This window comes from Plectropomus leopardus, chromosome 19 (assembly GCF_026936395.1).
Source record: "Plectropomus leopardus strain MGB_pleo_1.0 chromosome 19, ASM2693639v1, whole genome shotgun sequence".
Taxonomy (NCBI): domain Eukaryota; kingdom Metazoa; phylum Chordata; class Actinopteri; order Perciformes; family Serranidae; genus Plectropomus; species Plectropomus leopardus.
This window is the reverse complement of record NC_142194.1, coordinates 15,742,391-15,759,065: the sequence shown is the minus strand read 5'-3', so window position 1 is coordinate 15,759,065 and position 16,675 is coordinate 15,742,391. Positions and strand designations below refer to the sequence as shown.

The 16,675-nt window shown below is 37.2% G+C and overlaps 1 protein-coding gene across 5 annotated transcripts in view; it reads right to left on the bottom strand.

The window, feature by feature from the left end:
* Positions 1-16,675, bottom strand: part of LOC121958621 (MAGUK p55 subfamily member 3-like) — a 40,598-nt gene that overhangs the window by 3,540 nt on the left and 20,383 nt on the right. For 2 of the 5 annotated variants that reach the window (XM_042507668.2, XM_042507670.2), the window contains exons 12-18: positions 14,288-14,305; positions 13,951-13,992; positions 12,907-12,972; positions 12,548-12,706; positions 12,240-12,320; positions 11,042-11,135; positions 10,838-10,946 (exon numbers count right to left, since the gene is read on the bottom strand). In XM_042507668.2, the coding sequence (XP_042363602.1) occupies positions 10,838-10,946; positions 11,042-11,135; positions 12,240-12,320; positions 12,548-12,706; positions 12,907-12,972; positions 13,951-13,992; positions 14,288-14,305 (569 nt within the window). The remainder of the gene's footprint in view (positions 1-10,837; positions 10,947-11,041; positions 11,136-12,239; positions 12,321-12,547; positions 12,707-12,906; positions 12,973-13,950; positions 13,993-14,287; positions 14,306-16,675) is intronic. The other 3 variants (XM_042507671.2, XM_042507672.2, XM_088070551.1) reach the window with 2 other exon arrangements.

Here is a 16,675-nt window from a genome sequence, read left to right as displayed (position 1 = left end):
TATTTAAAGCAGTTTTCAGGTGGGTGTTTTTGCGATAGGTCATTTTTTGACATTTTAGCCATACTATAGCCTTGCATTTTCGGTCACATTTTCAACATGCTACATTATGGTGTTTTTGGAGGTTTTTGCAACATGCTATGCTATAGCACACCTTGGCATGCGATTTTAGGTAGTTTTCAGCTGTGTTCAGCTGTTTTTGGAATATGTCATTTTTTCACATTTTTGCCATACTATAGCCTTGCTTTTTGGGTCAATTTTTCGACATGCCGTTTTATGCTGTTTTTGGCCGTTTTTGCCAAATTCTTTGCCATGGCGTGTCTTGGCAGGCTATTTAAAGCAGTTTTCAGGTGTTTTCAGGTGTTTTCAGGTGTTTTTGCGATAGGTCATTTTTTGACATTTTGCCATACTATAGCCTTGCTTTTTGGGTCACTTTTTCGACATGCCATTTTATGCTGTTTTTGGCCGTTTTTGCAAAATTCTTTGCCATGGCGTGTCTTGGCAGGCTATTTAAAGCACTTTTCAGGTGTTTTCAGGTGTTTTTGCGATAGGTCATTTTTTGACATTTTAGCCATACTATAGCCTTGCTTTTTGGGTCAATTTTTCGACATGCTATTTTATGCTGTTTTTGGCTGTTTTTGCAAAATTCTTTGCCATGGCGTGTCTTGGCAGGCTATTTAAAGCAGTTTTCAGGTGTTTTCAGGTGTTTTTGCGATAGGTCATTTTTTGACATTTTGCCATACTATAGCCTTGCTTTTTGGGTCAGTTTTTTGACATGCCGTTTTATGCTGTTTTTGGCCGTTTTTGCAAAATTCTTTGCCATGGCGTATCTTGGCAGGCTATTTAAAGCAGTTTTCAGGTGGGTGTTTTTGCGATAGGTCATTTTTTGACATTTTAGCCATACTATAGCGTTGCTTTTTGGGTCAATTTTTTCGACATGCTATTTTATGCTGTTTTTGGCTGTTTTTGCAAAATTCTTTGCCATGGCGTGTCTTGGCAGGCTATTTAAAGCAGTTTTCAGGTGGGTGTTTTTGCGATAGGTCATTTTTTGACATTTTAGCCATACTATAGCCTTGCATTTTCGGTCACATTTTCAACATGCTACATTATGGTGTTTTTGGAGGTTTTTGCAACATGCTATGCTATAGCACACCTTGGCATGCGATTTTAGGTAGTTTTCAGCTGTGTTCAGCTGTTTTTGGAATATGTCATTTTTTCACATTTTGCCATACTATAGCCTTGCTTTTTGGGTCAATTTTTCGACATGCCGTTTTATGCTGTTTTTGGCCGTTTTTGCAAAATTCTTTGCCATGGCGTGTCTTGGCAGGCTATTTAAAGCAGTTTTCAGGTGTTTTCAGGTGTTTTTGCGATAGGTCATTTTTTGACATTTTGCCATACTATAGCCTTGCTTTTTGGGTCACTTTTTCGACATGCCATTTTATGCTGTTTTTGGCCGTTTTTGCAAAATTCTTTGCCATGGCGTGTCTTGGCAGGCTATTTAAAGCACTTTTCAGCTGTGTTCAGCTGTTTTTGGAATATGTCATTTTTTGACATTTTTGCCATACTATAGCCTTGCTTTTTGGGTCAATTTTTCGACATGCCGTTTTATGCTGTTTTTGGCCGTTTTTGCCAAATTCTTTGCCATGGCGTGTCTTGGCAGGCTATTTAAAGCAGTTTTCAGGTGTTTTCAGGTGTTTTTGCGATAGGTCATTTTTTGACATTTTTGCCATACTATAGCCTTGCTTTTTGGGTCAATTTTTCGACATGCCGTTTTATGCTGTTTTTGGCTGTTTTTGCAAAATTCTTTGCCATGGCGTGTCTTGGCAGGCTATTTAAAGCACTTTTCAGGTGTTTTCAGGTGTTTTTGCGATAGGTCACTTTTTGACATTTTTGCCATACTATAGCCTTGCTTTTTGGGTCAATTTTTCGACATGCCGTTTTATGCTGTTTTGGGCTGTTTTTGCTCAATTCTTTGCCATGGCGTGTCTTGGCAGGCTATTTAAAGCAGTTTTCAGGTGTTTTCAGGTGTTTTTGCAATAGGTCATTTTTTGACATTTTGCCATACTATAGCCTTGCTTTTTGGGTCAGTTTTTTGACATGCCGTTTTATGCTGTTTTTGGCCGTTTTTGCAAAATTCTTTGCCATGGCGTATCTTGGCAGGCTATTTAAAGCAGTTTTCAGGTGTTTTTAGGTGTTTTTGCGATAGGTCATTTTTTTACATTTTAGCCATACTATAGCCTTGCTTTTTGGGTCAATTTTTCGACATGCCGTTTTATGCTGTTTTTGGCTGTTTTTGCAAAATTCTTTGCCATGGCGTGTCTTGGCAGGCTATTTAAAGCAGTTTTCAGGTGTTTTCAGGTGTTTTTGCGATAGGTCATTTTTTGACATTTTTGCCATACTATAGCCTTGCTTTTTGGGTCAATTTTTCGACATGCCGTTTTATGCTGTTTTTGGCCGTTTTTGCCAAATTCTTTGCCATGGCGTGTCTTGGCAGGCTATTTAAAGTATGCAACTATGCAATGGCATGGCTTGGCAAGGTATTTTAGCTGGTTTTCAGCTGTTTTCAGCTGTTTTTAGAACATGTCATATTTTCACATTTTTGCTGACTTGCATTTTCGGTGCAAAGAACAGGAAACTACATGCGGAGGGGTGGAAACTCCCCTACAACAGGAGAAGGAAGCTTCTACTCACACCTACCAGCCCATTGCCAGCAAATGAGGAGAGATGGACAGTGGAGAGTGATGAGAAGACAGAACTCCAGATAAAGACGAACAGCAAACAATTTGTGTGGGTTCTTCGGACTTCGTTGGACTTTCCTTGCTTCTGCGTTATCTCACTTAGACCTTGTGTAAGACTGTATATATGTAGCTTCTGAAATAGGGAGCATTGTTTTTGATTTACGCGTTTAACATATTTGTCTTTGAATAAAACCTGCCAGCAGTTTTAATCTTTTTTTAACCATCCTTGGGTGTTTGCATGTTCAAAAAATGCTGAATACCACTTAGAAAAGCATGTAGGGGTATGTTTTAATATACAGTGTTGAAAAAACATCCAAAACCAGCCCAAAAGCTTATAAAATAACATGTTGTGAAAATTACATGAAAAGCAAGGCCAGAATGTCAAAATTTGACAAGTCCAACAGCTGAAAACACCTCAAAACAGCATAAAATAGCGTGCTGAGACGCGCCATAGCATTAGAACGTCCAAATATGTCCCAAAACACCTTAATATAGCATGTTGAAAAAATGGCCGAGAAAGCAAGGCTATAGTATGGCAAAAATGTCAAAAAATGACCCGTCCAAAAAACAGCTGAAAACACCTCAAAACAGCATAAAATAGCGTGCTGAGACGCGCCATAGCATTAGAACGTCCAAATATGTCCAAAAACACCTTAATATAGCATGTTGAAAAAATGGCCGAGAAAGCAAGGCTATAGTATGGCAAAAATGTCAAAAAATGACCCGTCCAAAAAACAGCTGAAAACACCTCAAAACAGCATAAAATAGCGTGCTGAGACGTGCCATAGCATTAGAACGTCCAAATATGGCCAAAAACACCTTAATATAGCATGTTGAAAAAATGGCAGAGAAAGCAAGGCTATAGTATGGCAAAAATGTCAAAAAATGACCCGTCCAAAAAACAGCTGAAAACACCTCAAAACAGCATAAAATAGCATGCTGAGACGCGCCATAGCATTAGAACGTTCAAATATGTCCAAAAACACCTTAATATAGCATGTTGAAAAAATGGCAGAGAAAGCAAGGCTATAGTATGGCAAAAATGTCAAAAAATGACCCGTCCAAAAAACAGCTGAAAACACCTCAAAACAGCATAAAATAGCGTGCTGAGACGCGCCATAGCATTAGAACGTTCAAATATGTCCAAAAACACCTTAATATAGCATGTTGAAAAATGGCAGAGAAAGCAAGGCTATAGTATGGCAAAATGTCAAAAATGACCTGTCAAAAAACAGCTCCAAACACCTCAAAACAGCATAAAATAGCGTGCTGAGACGCGCCATAGCATTAGAACGTCCAAATATGTCCAAAAACACCTTAATATAGCATGTTGAAAAAATGGCCGAGAAAGCAAGGCTATAGTATGGCAAAAATGTCAAAAATGACCCGTCAAAAACAGCTGAAAACACCTCACAACAGCATAAAATAGCGTGCTGAGACGCGCCATAGCATTAGAACGTCCAAATATGTCCAAAAACACCTTAATATAGCATGTTGAAAAAATGGCCGAGAAAGCAAGGCTATAGTATGGCAAAAATGTCAAAAAATGACCCGTCCAAAAAACAGCTGAAAACACCTCAAAACAGCATAAAATAGCGTGCTGAGACGCGCCATAGCATTAGAACGTCCAAATATGTCCAAAAACACCTTAATATAGCATGTTGAAAAAATGGCCAAAAAGCAAGGCTATAGTATGGCAAAATGTCAAAAATGACCTGTCCAAAAAACAGCTGAAAACACCTCAAAACAGCATAAAATAGCGTGCTGAGACGCGCCATAGCATTAGAACGCCCAAATATGTCCCAAAACACCTTAATATAGCATGTTGAAAAAATGGCCGAGAAAGCAAGGCTATAGTATGGCAAAATGTCAAAAAATGACCCGTCCAAAAAACAGCTGAAAACACCTCAAAACAGCATAAAATAGCGTGCTGAGACGCGCCATAGCATTAGAACGTCCAAATATGTCCCAAAACACCTTAATATAGCATGTTGAAAAAATGGCCGAGAAAGCAAGGCTATAGTATGGCAAAAATGTCAAAAATGACCTGTCCAAAAACAGCTGAAAACACCTCAAAACAGCATAAAATAGCGTGCTGAGACGCGCCATAGCATTAGAACGTTCAAATATGTCCAAAAACACCTTAATATAGCATGTTGAAAAAATGGCCGAGAAAGCAAGGCTATAGTATGGCAAAAATGTCAAAAATAACCTGTCCAAAAAACAGCTGAAAACACCTCAAAACAGCATAAAATTGCGTGCTGAGACGCGCCATAGCATTAGAACATCCAAATATGGCCAAAAACACCTTAATATAGCATGTTGAAAAAATGGCCGAGAAAGCAAGGCTATAGTATGGCAAAAATGTCAAAAATGACCTGTCAAAAACAGCTGAAAACACCTCAAAACAGCATAAAATTGCGTGCTGAGACGCGCCATAGCATTAGAACATCCAAATATGGCCAAAAACACCTTAATATAGCATGTTGAAAAAATGGCCGAGAAAGCAAGGCTATAGTATGGCAAAAATGTCAAAAAATGACCCGTCCAAAAAACAGCTGAAAACACCTCAAAACAGCATAAAATAGCGTGCTGAGACGCGCCATAGCATTAGAACGTCCAAATATGTCCAAAAACACCTTAATATAGCATGTTGAAAAAATGGCCGAGAAAGCAAGGCTATAGTATGGCAAAATGTCAAAAAATGACCCGTCCAAAAAACAGCTGAAAACACCTCAAAACAGCATAAAATAGCGTGCTGAGACGCGCCATAGCATTAGAACGTCCAAATATGGCCAAAAACACCTTAATATAGCATGTTGAAAAAATGGCCGAGAAAGCAAGGCTATAGTATGGCAAAATGTCAAAAAATGACCCGTCCAAAAAACAGCTGAAAACACCTCAAAACAGCATAAAATAGCGTGCTGAGACGCGCCATAGCATTAGAACGTTCAAATATGTCCAAAAACACCTTAATATAGCATGTTGAAAAATGGCCAAAAAGCAAGGCTATAGTATGGCAAAAATGTCAAAAAATGACCCGTCCAAAAAACAGCTGAAAACACCTCAAAACAGCATAAAATTGCGTGCTGAGACGCGCCATAGCATTAGAACATCCAAATATGGCCAAAAACACCTTAATATAGCATGTTGAAAAAATGGCCGAGAAAGCAAGGCTATAGTATGGCAAAAATGTCAAAAAATGACCCGTCCAAAAAACAGCTGAAAACACCTCAAAACAGCATAAAATTGCGTGCTGAGACGCGCCATAGCATTAGAACGTCCAAATATGTCCCAAACACCATAATATAGCATGTCGAAAAAAATGATCTAAAAAGCAAGGCTATAGTATGGCAAAAATGTCAAAAAATGACCTGTACCAAAAACAGCTAAAAACACCTCAAAACAACATAAAATAGTGTACTGAGACAGGCCATTGCATTTAAACTTTCCAATATGGCCAAAAACACCTTGATATAGCATGTTGAAAAAATGACAGAAAAAGCAAGGCTATAGTATGGCAAAAATGTCAAAAAATGACCTGTCCAAAAAACAGCTGAAAACACCTCAAAACAGCATAAAATAGCGTGCTGAGACACACCATAGCATTAGAACATCAGAATATGGCCCAAAACACCTTGATATAGCATGTTGAAAAAATGACAGAAAAAGCAAGGCTATAGTATGGCAAAAATTTCAAAAAATGACCTGTCCAAAAAACAGCTGAAAACACCTCAAAACAGCATAAAATAGCGTGCTGAGACATGCCATAGCATTAGAACGTTTAAATATGGCCAAAAACACCTTACTATAGCATGTTGAAAAAATGACCGAGAAAGCAAGGCTATAGTATGGCAAAATGTCAAAATGTCAAAAAATGACCTGTCCAAAAAACAACTGAAAACACTTCAAAACAGCATAAAATAGCGTGCTGAGAAACGCCATAGCATTAGAACGTCCAAATATGTCCAAAAACACCTTAATATAGCATGTTGAAAAATGACCGAAAAAGCAAGGCTATAGTATGGCAAAAATGTCAAAAAATGACCTGTCCAAAAAACAGCTGAAAACACCTCAAAACAGCATAAAATAGCGTGCTGAAACACGCCATAGCATTAGAACGTTTAAATATGGCCAAAAACACCTTGATATAGCATGTTGAAAAAATGGCCGAGAAAGCAAGGCTATAGTATGGCAAAAATGTCAAAAAATGACCCGTCCAAAAAACAGCTGAAAACACCTCAAAACAGCATAAAAGAGCATGCTGAGACACGCTATAGCATTAGAACGTTTAAATATGGCCAAAAACACCTTAATATACAATGTTGAAAAAATGACCAAAAAAGCAAGGCTATAGTATGGCAAAAATTTCAAAAAATAACCTGTCCAAAAAACAGCTGAAAACACCTCAAAACAGCATAAAAGAGCGTGCTGAAACACGCCATAGCATTAGAATGTTTAAATATGGCCAAAAACACCTTAATATACAATGTTGAAAAAATGACCAAAAAAGCAAGGCTATAGTATGGCAAAAATGTCAAAAAATGACCCGTCCAAAAAACAGCTGAAAACACCTCAAAACAGCATAAAATAGCGTGCTGAGACACGCCATAGCATTAGAACGTTTAAATATGGCCGAAAACACCTTGATATAGCATGTTGAAAAAATGACCGAAAAAGCAAGGCTATAGTATGGCAAAAATGTCAAAAAATCACCTGTCCAAAAAACAGCTGAAAACACCTCAAAAAAGCATAAAATAGCGTGCTGAAACACGCCATAGCATTAGAACGTTTAAATATGGCCAAAAACACCTTACTATAGCATGTTGAAAAAATGACAGAGAAAGCAAGGCTATAGTATGGCAAAAATGTCAAAAAATGACCTGTCCAAAAAACAGCTGAAAACACCTCAAAACAGCATAAAAGAGCATGCTGAGACACGCTATAGCATTAGAACGTTTAAATATGGCCAAAAACACCTTAATATACAATGTTGAAAAAATGACCAAAAAAGCAAGGCTATAGTATGGCAAAAATTTCAAAAAATGACCTGTCCAAAAAACAGCTGAAAACACCTCAAAACAGCATAAAATAGCGTGCTGAGACATGCCATAGCATTAGAACGTTTAAATATGGCCAAAAACACCTTACTATAGCATGTTGAAAAAATGACCGAGAAAGCAAGGCTATAGTATGGCAAAATGTCAAAATGTCAAAAAATGACCTGTCCAAAAAACAACTGAAAACACCTCAAAACAGCATAAAATAGCGTGCTGAGAAACGCCATAGCATTAGAACGTCCAAATATGGCCCAAAACACCTTAATATAGCATGTTGAAAAAATGACCGAAAAAGCAAGGCTATAGTATGGCAAAAATGTCAAAAAATGACCTGTCCAAAAAACAGCTGAAAACACCTCAAAAAAGCATAAAATAGCGTGCTGAAACACGCCATAGCATTAGAACGTTTAAATATGGCCAAAAACACCTTGATATAGCATGTTGAAAAAATGGCCGAGAAAGCAAGGCTATAGTATGGCAAAAATGTCAAAAAATGACCCGTCCAAAAAACAGCTGAAAACACCTCAAAACAGCATAAAAGAGCATGCTGAGACACGCTATAGCATTAGAACGTTTAAATATGGCCAAAAACACCTTGATATAGCATGTTGAAAAAATGACCGAAAAAGCAAGGCTATAGTATGGCAAAAATGTCAAAAAATGACCTGTCCAAAAAACAGCTGAAAACACCTCAAAACAGCATAAAATAGCGTGCTGAAACACGCCATAGCATTAGAACGTTTAAATATGGCCAAAAACACCTTACTATTGCATGTTGAAAAAATGACCGAGAAAGCAAGGCTATAGTATGGCAAAAATGTCAAAAAATGACTCGTCCAAAAAACAGCTGAAAACACCTCAAAAAAGCATAAAATAGCATGCTGAAACACGCCGTAGCATTAGAACGTTTAAATATGGCCAAAAACACCTTAATATACAATGTTGAAAAAATGACCAAAAAAGCAAGGCTATAGTATGGCAAAAATTTCAAAAAATGACCTGTCCCAAAAAACAGCTGGAAATACCTCAAAACAGCATAAAAGAGCATGCTGAGACACGCCATAGCATTAGAACGTTTAAATATGGCCAAAAACACCTTACTATAGCATGTTGAAAAAATGACCGAGAAAGCAAGGCTATAGTATGGCAAAATGTCAAAATGTCAAAAAATGACCTGTCCAAAAAACAACTGAAAACACTTCAAAACAGCATAAAATAGCGTGCTGAGAAACGCCATAGCATTTGAACGTCCAAATATGGCCAAAAACACCTTAATGTGGCATGTTGAAAAAATGACCGAAAAAGCAAGGCTATAGTATGGCAAAAATGTTTAAAAAATCACCTGTCCAAAAAACAGCTGAAAACACCTCAAAAAAGCATAAAATAGCATGCTGAAACACACCATAGCATTAGAACGTTTAAATATGGCCAAAAACACCTCGATATAGCATGTTGAAAAAATGACCGAAAAAGCAAGGCTATAGTATGGCAAAAATGATCAAAAAATGACCCGTCCAAAAAACAGCTGAAAACACCTCAAAAAAGCATAAAATAGCGTGCTGAAACACACCATAGCATTAGAACGTTTAAATATGGCCAAAAACACCTTAATATACAATGTTGAAAAAATGACCAAAAAAGCAAGGCTATAGTATGGCAAAATATCAAAATGTCAAAAAATGACCTGTCCAAAAAACAGCTGAAAACACCTCAAAACAGCATAAAATAGCGTGCTGAGACACGCCATAGCATTAGAACGTCCAAATATGGCCAAAAACACCTTAATGTGGCATGTTGAAAAAATGACAGAGAAAGTAAGGCTATAGTATGGCAAAAATGTCAAAAAATGACCCGTCCAAAAAACAGCTGAAAACACCTCAAAACAGCATAAAATAGCGTGCTGAGACACGCCATAGCATTAGAACGTTTAAATATGGCCGAAAACACCTTGATATAGCATGTTGAAAAAATGACCGAAAAAGCAAGGCTATAGTATGGCAAAAATGTCAAAAAAATGACCTGTATGGCATACACATTCTACAATCATCAAGAATTTTTTGATAACTTTATCACATACTATGATTATGATAGTATGACTATACTATTTTTTTCGCATGCTATTTTATTACTTTTTTTTAAATGACTGTTTTTAACACACTGTGTTATACAATTTTCTGACTTTTTAAAATTAATTTTTGTGGCATATTATAATAAAATAAAAATAAAATAAAATAATAAAATAGAAATGTGTTATTATTTTCATGGCATAAAAAATAAAAACATACTATACCTAGACTTTTTAATGACAATTTCAATGCAATACCATAACATTACATTTTTCATTTTTATGGCGTACTGTATTATGAACTTTTATGATACACTATGACTATTTTACCTGTATTTATGGAACTATTTTGTAGAATTTTATTACTTGTTATGGTAAACCATACAGTGAATTATTATGAAATAATCCACTGTGACATTTTATTTTCATACTTTTCTTGGCATATCATACCATGACATTTTTTAGGACACTTTTGTGGCATACCTTATTATTAAATTTTTATCGCATGCTATATCAGACTCATAACAGTTTTCATGGGTATACTATATATACAAAACTATGTCATTTTTCATGATGTAATATACTGTGAGTTTTGTTTTTTGGTAATATATTTTCTGTTCTGCAATAATTTATATCCCTTCTGTTGCATTCTGTATTAACTATCAGGGATTTTACTGAGACAGATGAAATGTGTTACAGTAATGTCACTGTGATAAAATAAAGCATCTGTGACAATCTAGATAACATTTTGCATTTTTTAATGATTCCGATTTCTTCTTTCTGTCTCTGGATTTTGTTCCACGTAAATCACATATATCATATATTGGACCCTATGTCTATGCATGCTCCTGTGAAAGTTTTTCAGGACAGATTCTTGCACATTTATCAAATCTCAAGTATAGGTACTTGTCAAGTAATGCAATTGTAATCAGATGTGTATTTGGTTGGCGGTGCTGCATGTCAGTTTTTATACTTACATCTGGTTGCACATCCACCAGACAGACCTTGTTTTGATCCAAAACTCTGTGAATGGACTCCAAACTGGTGCCATAAAGATTATCTTTATATTCCCCGTATTCAATAAACCTGCAGAGATACAGCGCCAACAACAATTTATTATACAAACCATTTCTTGCCCTTAATTGGTTTACAAGATATAATATCCAGCGTCCAATACTTACTTCCCATTCTGAATGTCTGCCTCAAAAGCCGCTTTGGTGATGAAGTGATACTCCACTCCTTCTCTCTCATTACACTTCCTGGCTCGAGTGGTGTCTTCAGGTCACATGTTCAAACACACCCAAGATGAAGAAGAAAAGGGGGGGTGTAAACACTTTCTAGTAAGAATACAAAACAAATGCTAACATAATGCATAACTACAGTATGAGTCATGGCATTGTCTTAACCATGCATTTGATTACCTCCTCTAAAAATATAGATAATCATCTTTTAGATCAAATTGAGAGCTGGAGTAGAATATTTCAAACCTGGGGTAAATGTTTGCATTAATGAATTGTGGGATATTCGTTGATTGATAATCCATTAAAGGGAATTTAATTTACAACCAGCTCTGTGATATTGTGTGTGGGCATGGGCAGGAAGCTCCAGGTGCTGGCAGCACAGGGGGAAGCCAAAACACCATTAATCTGCACCCAATGCCATGACAAAGAGTCAGTTAAAAATCTGCAAAAGTTTCCCTTTTACTCGTCACACAAACTCATAGTAACTCACAGAGATAGTCCATAAATTACTCATGCCATGTTTTGTTGACTTCGTGAAGAAAATGTTTTTCTTGTAGGCCTCCCTGGTGAACTAAGTTCAAGCTTCATATATTCATTCATGCTCAGTGCTTCCCCAACACATGCATTTTTGCCAAGACCTTAGAGTATAAAACTTAAGTGAGAGTGAATCTATGCTCTCTTCAAGTCAGATTCCTTTGAAAAAGAAAAAAACAAAAACTTACATCGCTGAACACAGGAGCTGCAGGTCTTGGTGTTTTCAAGGGTTAAATCAGTTTCACCAAAGTTACATAAATAATGTAAACAATCTACAAATTGTGGAAGCAGTAGACCAGCAGCTTCTGTGTTAGATGCGGTAAAATTACTGTTTTTGCAGTGACATTTGGATTATTCTGTAAAAGTAATGTGAGACTTTGTAAAAGGATGTTTTAATATAGTTTTGCTGTTGTTGAATGTGAAATCATATTACTATAATTCATTAAGAATTCAACCTGAACATGAGATGAGCAATTGATCAACCAAAAATTTGGGGATAAAATATCCCTTTAACCACCAAAAAAAAAATACAAATCCCTCATGCATATTCAATGTGAGAGTAGGATTTTAGAATGGGTAATATTTAAAAAGGAAAAAGACTTACGAGGCACAGCCAAACCATAACGCCGAGGATTTTCAGCGATAACTTTCTGTTTAAGCTCAGTGATCCGAGCTCCCAGGGAACCTGTGACCATAAATTTACAGAATAAAAAAACTGAATAGACAAATGATACAACACAAAACATCTGCATGCAGAGGGACTTCTCTCAGAAAACACTTAAATTTACTCTCTGCTGTGTTTTCACATGAGACAGAACCAGACTCAAAGGTCTCACTTAGGAGAAATATTCCTGGATCTAGATCTGAAATAATAAGCAGCTCCATTGTAACCAGTCCCCACAGTGAGCCTACCTATCAGTACTATAAGACGAGGCCTTTCACCCGGACGAGGCAGGTACTGTGTTACTTCTTCATAAATGAGGAACTCTGTGTGATTGGCGTCTGGAGTTTGCGGTTCTCCTGGCGAAGCCTGGCGGTCTTTTCTGAGGCGGAAACTCCTGCGCAGTCCAGCTGTGTCCAAAAAAATGCAAATACAAATGTAAGTGGTCTTCATGTATGTTGCATACATGAAGACCACTGCAGATCACACTGACACTTAAAAACCCAGACTTTTTCAAATCAGTACTCCTCTGATTAAAATTAAAATCCTGTGCCATTCATCACACAACACAGACACGCTGGACAACACCATTAGAAATCAGTGAGAGTACCTGAGTAAAAATCCCATGAGAGAGCATGGCCACAGAAGACAGGCGCTGCCTTACTCTTGGGAGAAACTACAGCTCATATTAGACCATTTATTCAACCAGCTTAAATCTCATCAACACAACAGAAGCTTGGAAGCCATGCATGCTGCGTCTACCTCTCCAGCAAACACAAACTTTAGCATGTAGCATGAGGCCTTTTGTGAAACACAGTGAGATAAATGAGCCGGCATGAGGTGCCACAGAGACACTGTGAGAAGCTCGGTGGCTGGAGAGTTCAGCACAAAAAGCCAGCCTGAGTAACAAGTCCACACACATGAAGTGCTGAGCTTTTTGTAAACAAAGCCATTCATCCACAACAAAACATACTAATACTTATCAATCCTGGCATATTTAAAAGTAAAGAAACTCAGTGACAGTTAAAGCAGAAGTCAAGCTATTTTCAGCCTTTAACAGTTTTCACATCATTGTCCATCAAACTGATCAAAATCATTATAGTTGTTTTACTGTAGATGTACTTGCATATTAGTCTTGTTCATTGAATAATTTTTATGTTAGCTATGTTTAAGGGGTCACCAACGATATTCCAAGTTGAGGGAAACATAAATGTGTACTATGAATTTGATGGCAATACATCTAATAGTTGTTGTGATATTTCACTGAAAACCCCAAATATGGTCCATGGTGTTTCTATAATGCCCCTGCAAAATGTTGCAATGATAATTATTCTCACAAATTCCTCCAATCCCTGTGAAATATGAGCTACTTTACAATTTTGTTCCATTGTTGCAACTTTTCCACAAATTTGACCAATCTTAATAATTTCCTGTGAGTGTCAATAATCATAAAAGTCCCTCACATCATGTCACTAAACTCACTTCCTTGTTTCTGGTTGTGAAGATGCACGACAACAACATCACACCACATGTTGCCTTTGACTTAAAAACACAAAAAACAGCTGTTCTAAAGAAGGCATGGATTTGCACACAGATTGAGCAGAAATGTGATGTTGCAGTGATTAGTATAAAATTATTGATCGTGCCACCTCACCTATGTCCTTTCCATTCAGAGCACCCTCACTGTCACAGTCTTCTGCAGGATGGCATGCAGGACGAGAAGACGGGGAAAGGGGAGGGAGGAGAGGTCGATGTTGAGGGTATTTCAATGTCTGAACACAGCAGATTAAAGAGCAGTAACTACTACATTTTGAGGGCATAATGGCAACTGTAAAGGGAAAAATGGGGGAAATTGTGGTGGAGAAAGTACAACATAATTTGTGTTTTAGGAAGGGTGCTGATAGAATTTCATTCAGAAATTCTGACCATGAAAACATAAAGACAATGTAGGGATGAGTGCTATTTTCCAACATGAGGGGTTGTCCACGTACCTCTCTCAGCACGATCATCTTGGGTTAGCAATGCAAGGAATAACAAAAAGTATCATTATAGACAGAGAGAGTATTACAGCTGCTATACTGCGATATTACCTTGTGTACATTTAGATCCTAAACTATTTTTCTAATATCTGTGATCCTCATCATGTACAAAAGCAGATAGGCGGGTAAGGAATTTTTTCATCTACTTGTCCTATGTCATTTTTTTTTTTTAGATTAATTAAAATACATTATTCATTACACTTATTACAGTTCAAAGAACAACACCTTCAAAAATACATTAGACTGCAACATTTTTTATTAAAGGGGACCTTTTATGCTAATTTCCTGGTTCACACTTGTATTTTAGGTTTCCACTTTAACATGTTTAAATGCTTTAATGTTCAAATAACCGTTATATAATAGTTCATTTTCCTCAAGGTGTCTTTGTGGGAACACCTGTATCACCCTCTGTCTGAAACGCTCCATTTTTGCGCCTGTCCCTTTAAGTCCCCCTCTGGAAAAGCCTATTCTCTTTTTCTGAGTATTTACACTGATGCAGATACTGCAAGTACTGCACAAATGTTGCTGGTTGTGGGGTGTTTTCATGGTGTATAAGTATATGTACTTGAGTAAAGGATCTGAATACTTCTTCTCCCTCAGCTCGAATCATAATGTTATCTTAAGTTAATGCATTTCCGTAAATGCATAACATATGAGTATCAGGGGATGCCAGCAAATGCTTAAATAAAGCCAAGAACGAAATTTGATCAATAGTGTAAAACATACAAGACAACCAGTTGCATTTAACAAATTGTTTTATTATAATATGTCAGGGGAGGGGGTGGACACATTTTTGTGAATGGGCAGTTTTCAACCTCCTGCAGAGAGAGAGAGAGAGAGAGAGTGAAGGCAGAAAGCAGGCCAGGAAATGCACACGTGTTAAAATCACTAATGATTAGACTAGATGCTTTTACAGCTAGTTCCACTTCATAGGTAAACTTTGCTATCAGGAAAGATTACTGCTGAAACCTGGTTATGGATGAGGTTTTTATACCTCAGCCCTGCAGCCCAGCACTGAGGTCCAGTCTGTTCCTCCACCCAGGGTCCTCGTCTCCTGATGGTGGTATACAGGTCTGCTGTCATCCCTACTGACAAACCTCAGACCGGACACACAGACACACACACATCATCATATTGTTGAAATACAAACTATTCAACGCTCTTACAGACCCATCAGTGTTTTTAGCAGAATATATCGTAGCCTATATTTTACAGACTGCAGAAATGATGTCACTGTCCAAATACATATGGTCCTGACTGTATCTTAAAACATCTCAACTATCTAAGTTATATAAACATTATAAAAAGTTTTGGATGCTACAGAAATAACTGACAATTACATTTCTTATTGTTTTTTGGATCCCATGTAGCTAGCTGCTTAATTTCAGCTCTTCAGCTGTAATAAATGTGAAGTTATTAACTCACTTCAGTTTACTTTCTTTTTACGATGACCCTCCACATTTATGCTGTTGACTGGACAAAAGATAACATTACCCATGTAATCTAGTACAGCAAGCTACCAGTCAATGTAACGTAAATTACATGTAACTTCTAATACAGTTGCAAGTAAATGTTGCCAACTCTAACATTAATCTAATAAACTCTGTAAGCAAACAAACACCGATAAGGGCTTTTATTTTATGTAAAGCATTGTACCAATAGCACTGGCTGTAATTAGGATCTAACTATGGTAGCCAATATCTCAAGATACAAAAAATACTTACTTATGCATTAAAATGTTCAAAAATTGAGTGATTTAATTAACTTACCGGAGAGCGAGCCTCAGGATCATGAAAATGAAAGGGGCTCAGTGCTGGAACTATCCGTCCACGTGACTTCCGCATTTCAAGATTACAACAGGTGTCTATGGGAGTGTCGAAACTCTCTGTATTTCTAAGGCACTGGGTTAGGGTATCAGGGTTAGCCAATCACAGGGAGAGTGAGAAAGAGTAGGGCCGATTATGGCTTCAATAGCCTACAAAATGCAAATTCACTAACAAGTCGTGTACCAGCAAGAATCTGATCTAAATTCAGGGAGAAATTAACAACAGCAGCAACCAAGGGAACAAGGTTCCCTGACAACAGCATGTAGTTTCATAGAGCAGCGTAGTCTACGTGATGTAAACACTTGCAGTAGCCTGCCTGCAGCAGATGGCCATATAGAAATCGATCACTATCGGCTTTGTAACATTATATATATATGACAGAAAAAATAAGTAAAAGAATAATAGGTCCCCTTTAAGCTCAGGGAGATTTTGGAAGTTTAGATTTTATGCAAACAGACTACAAACTGGAAAGGAAGTGACTTAACCACAAGTCATTTTTCAAACCTCTTTGTTT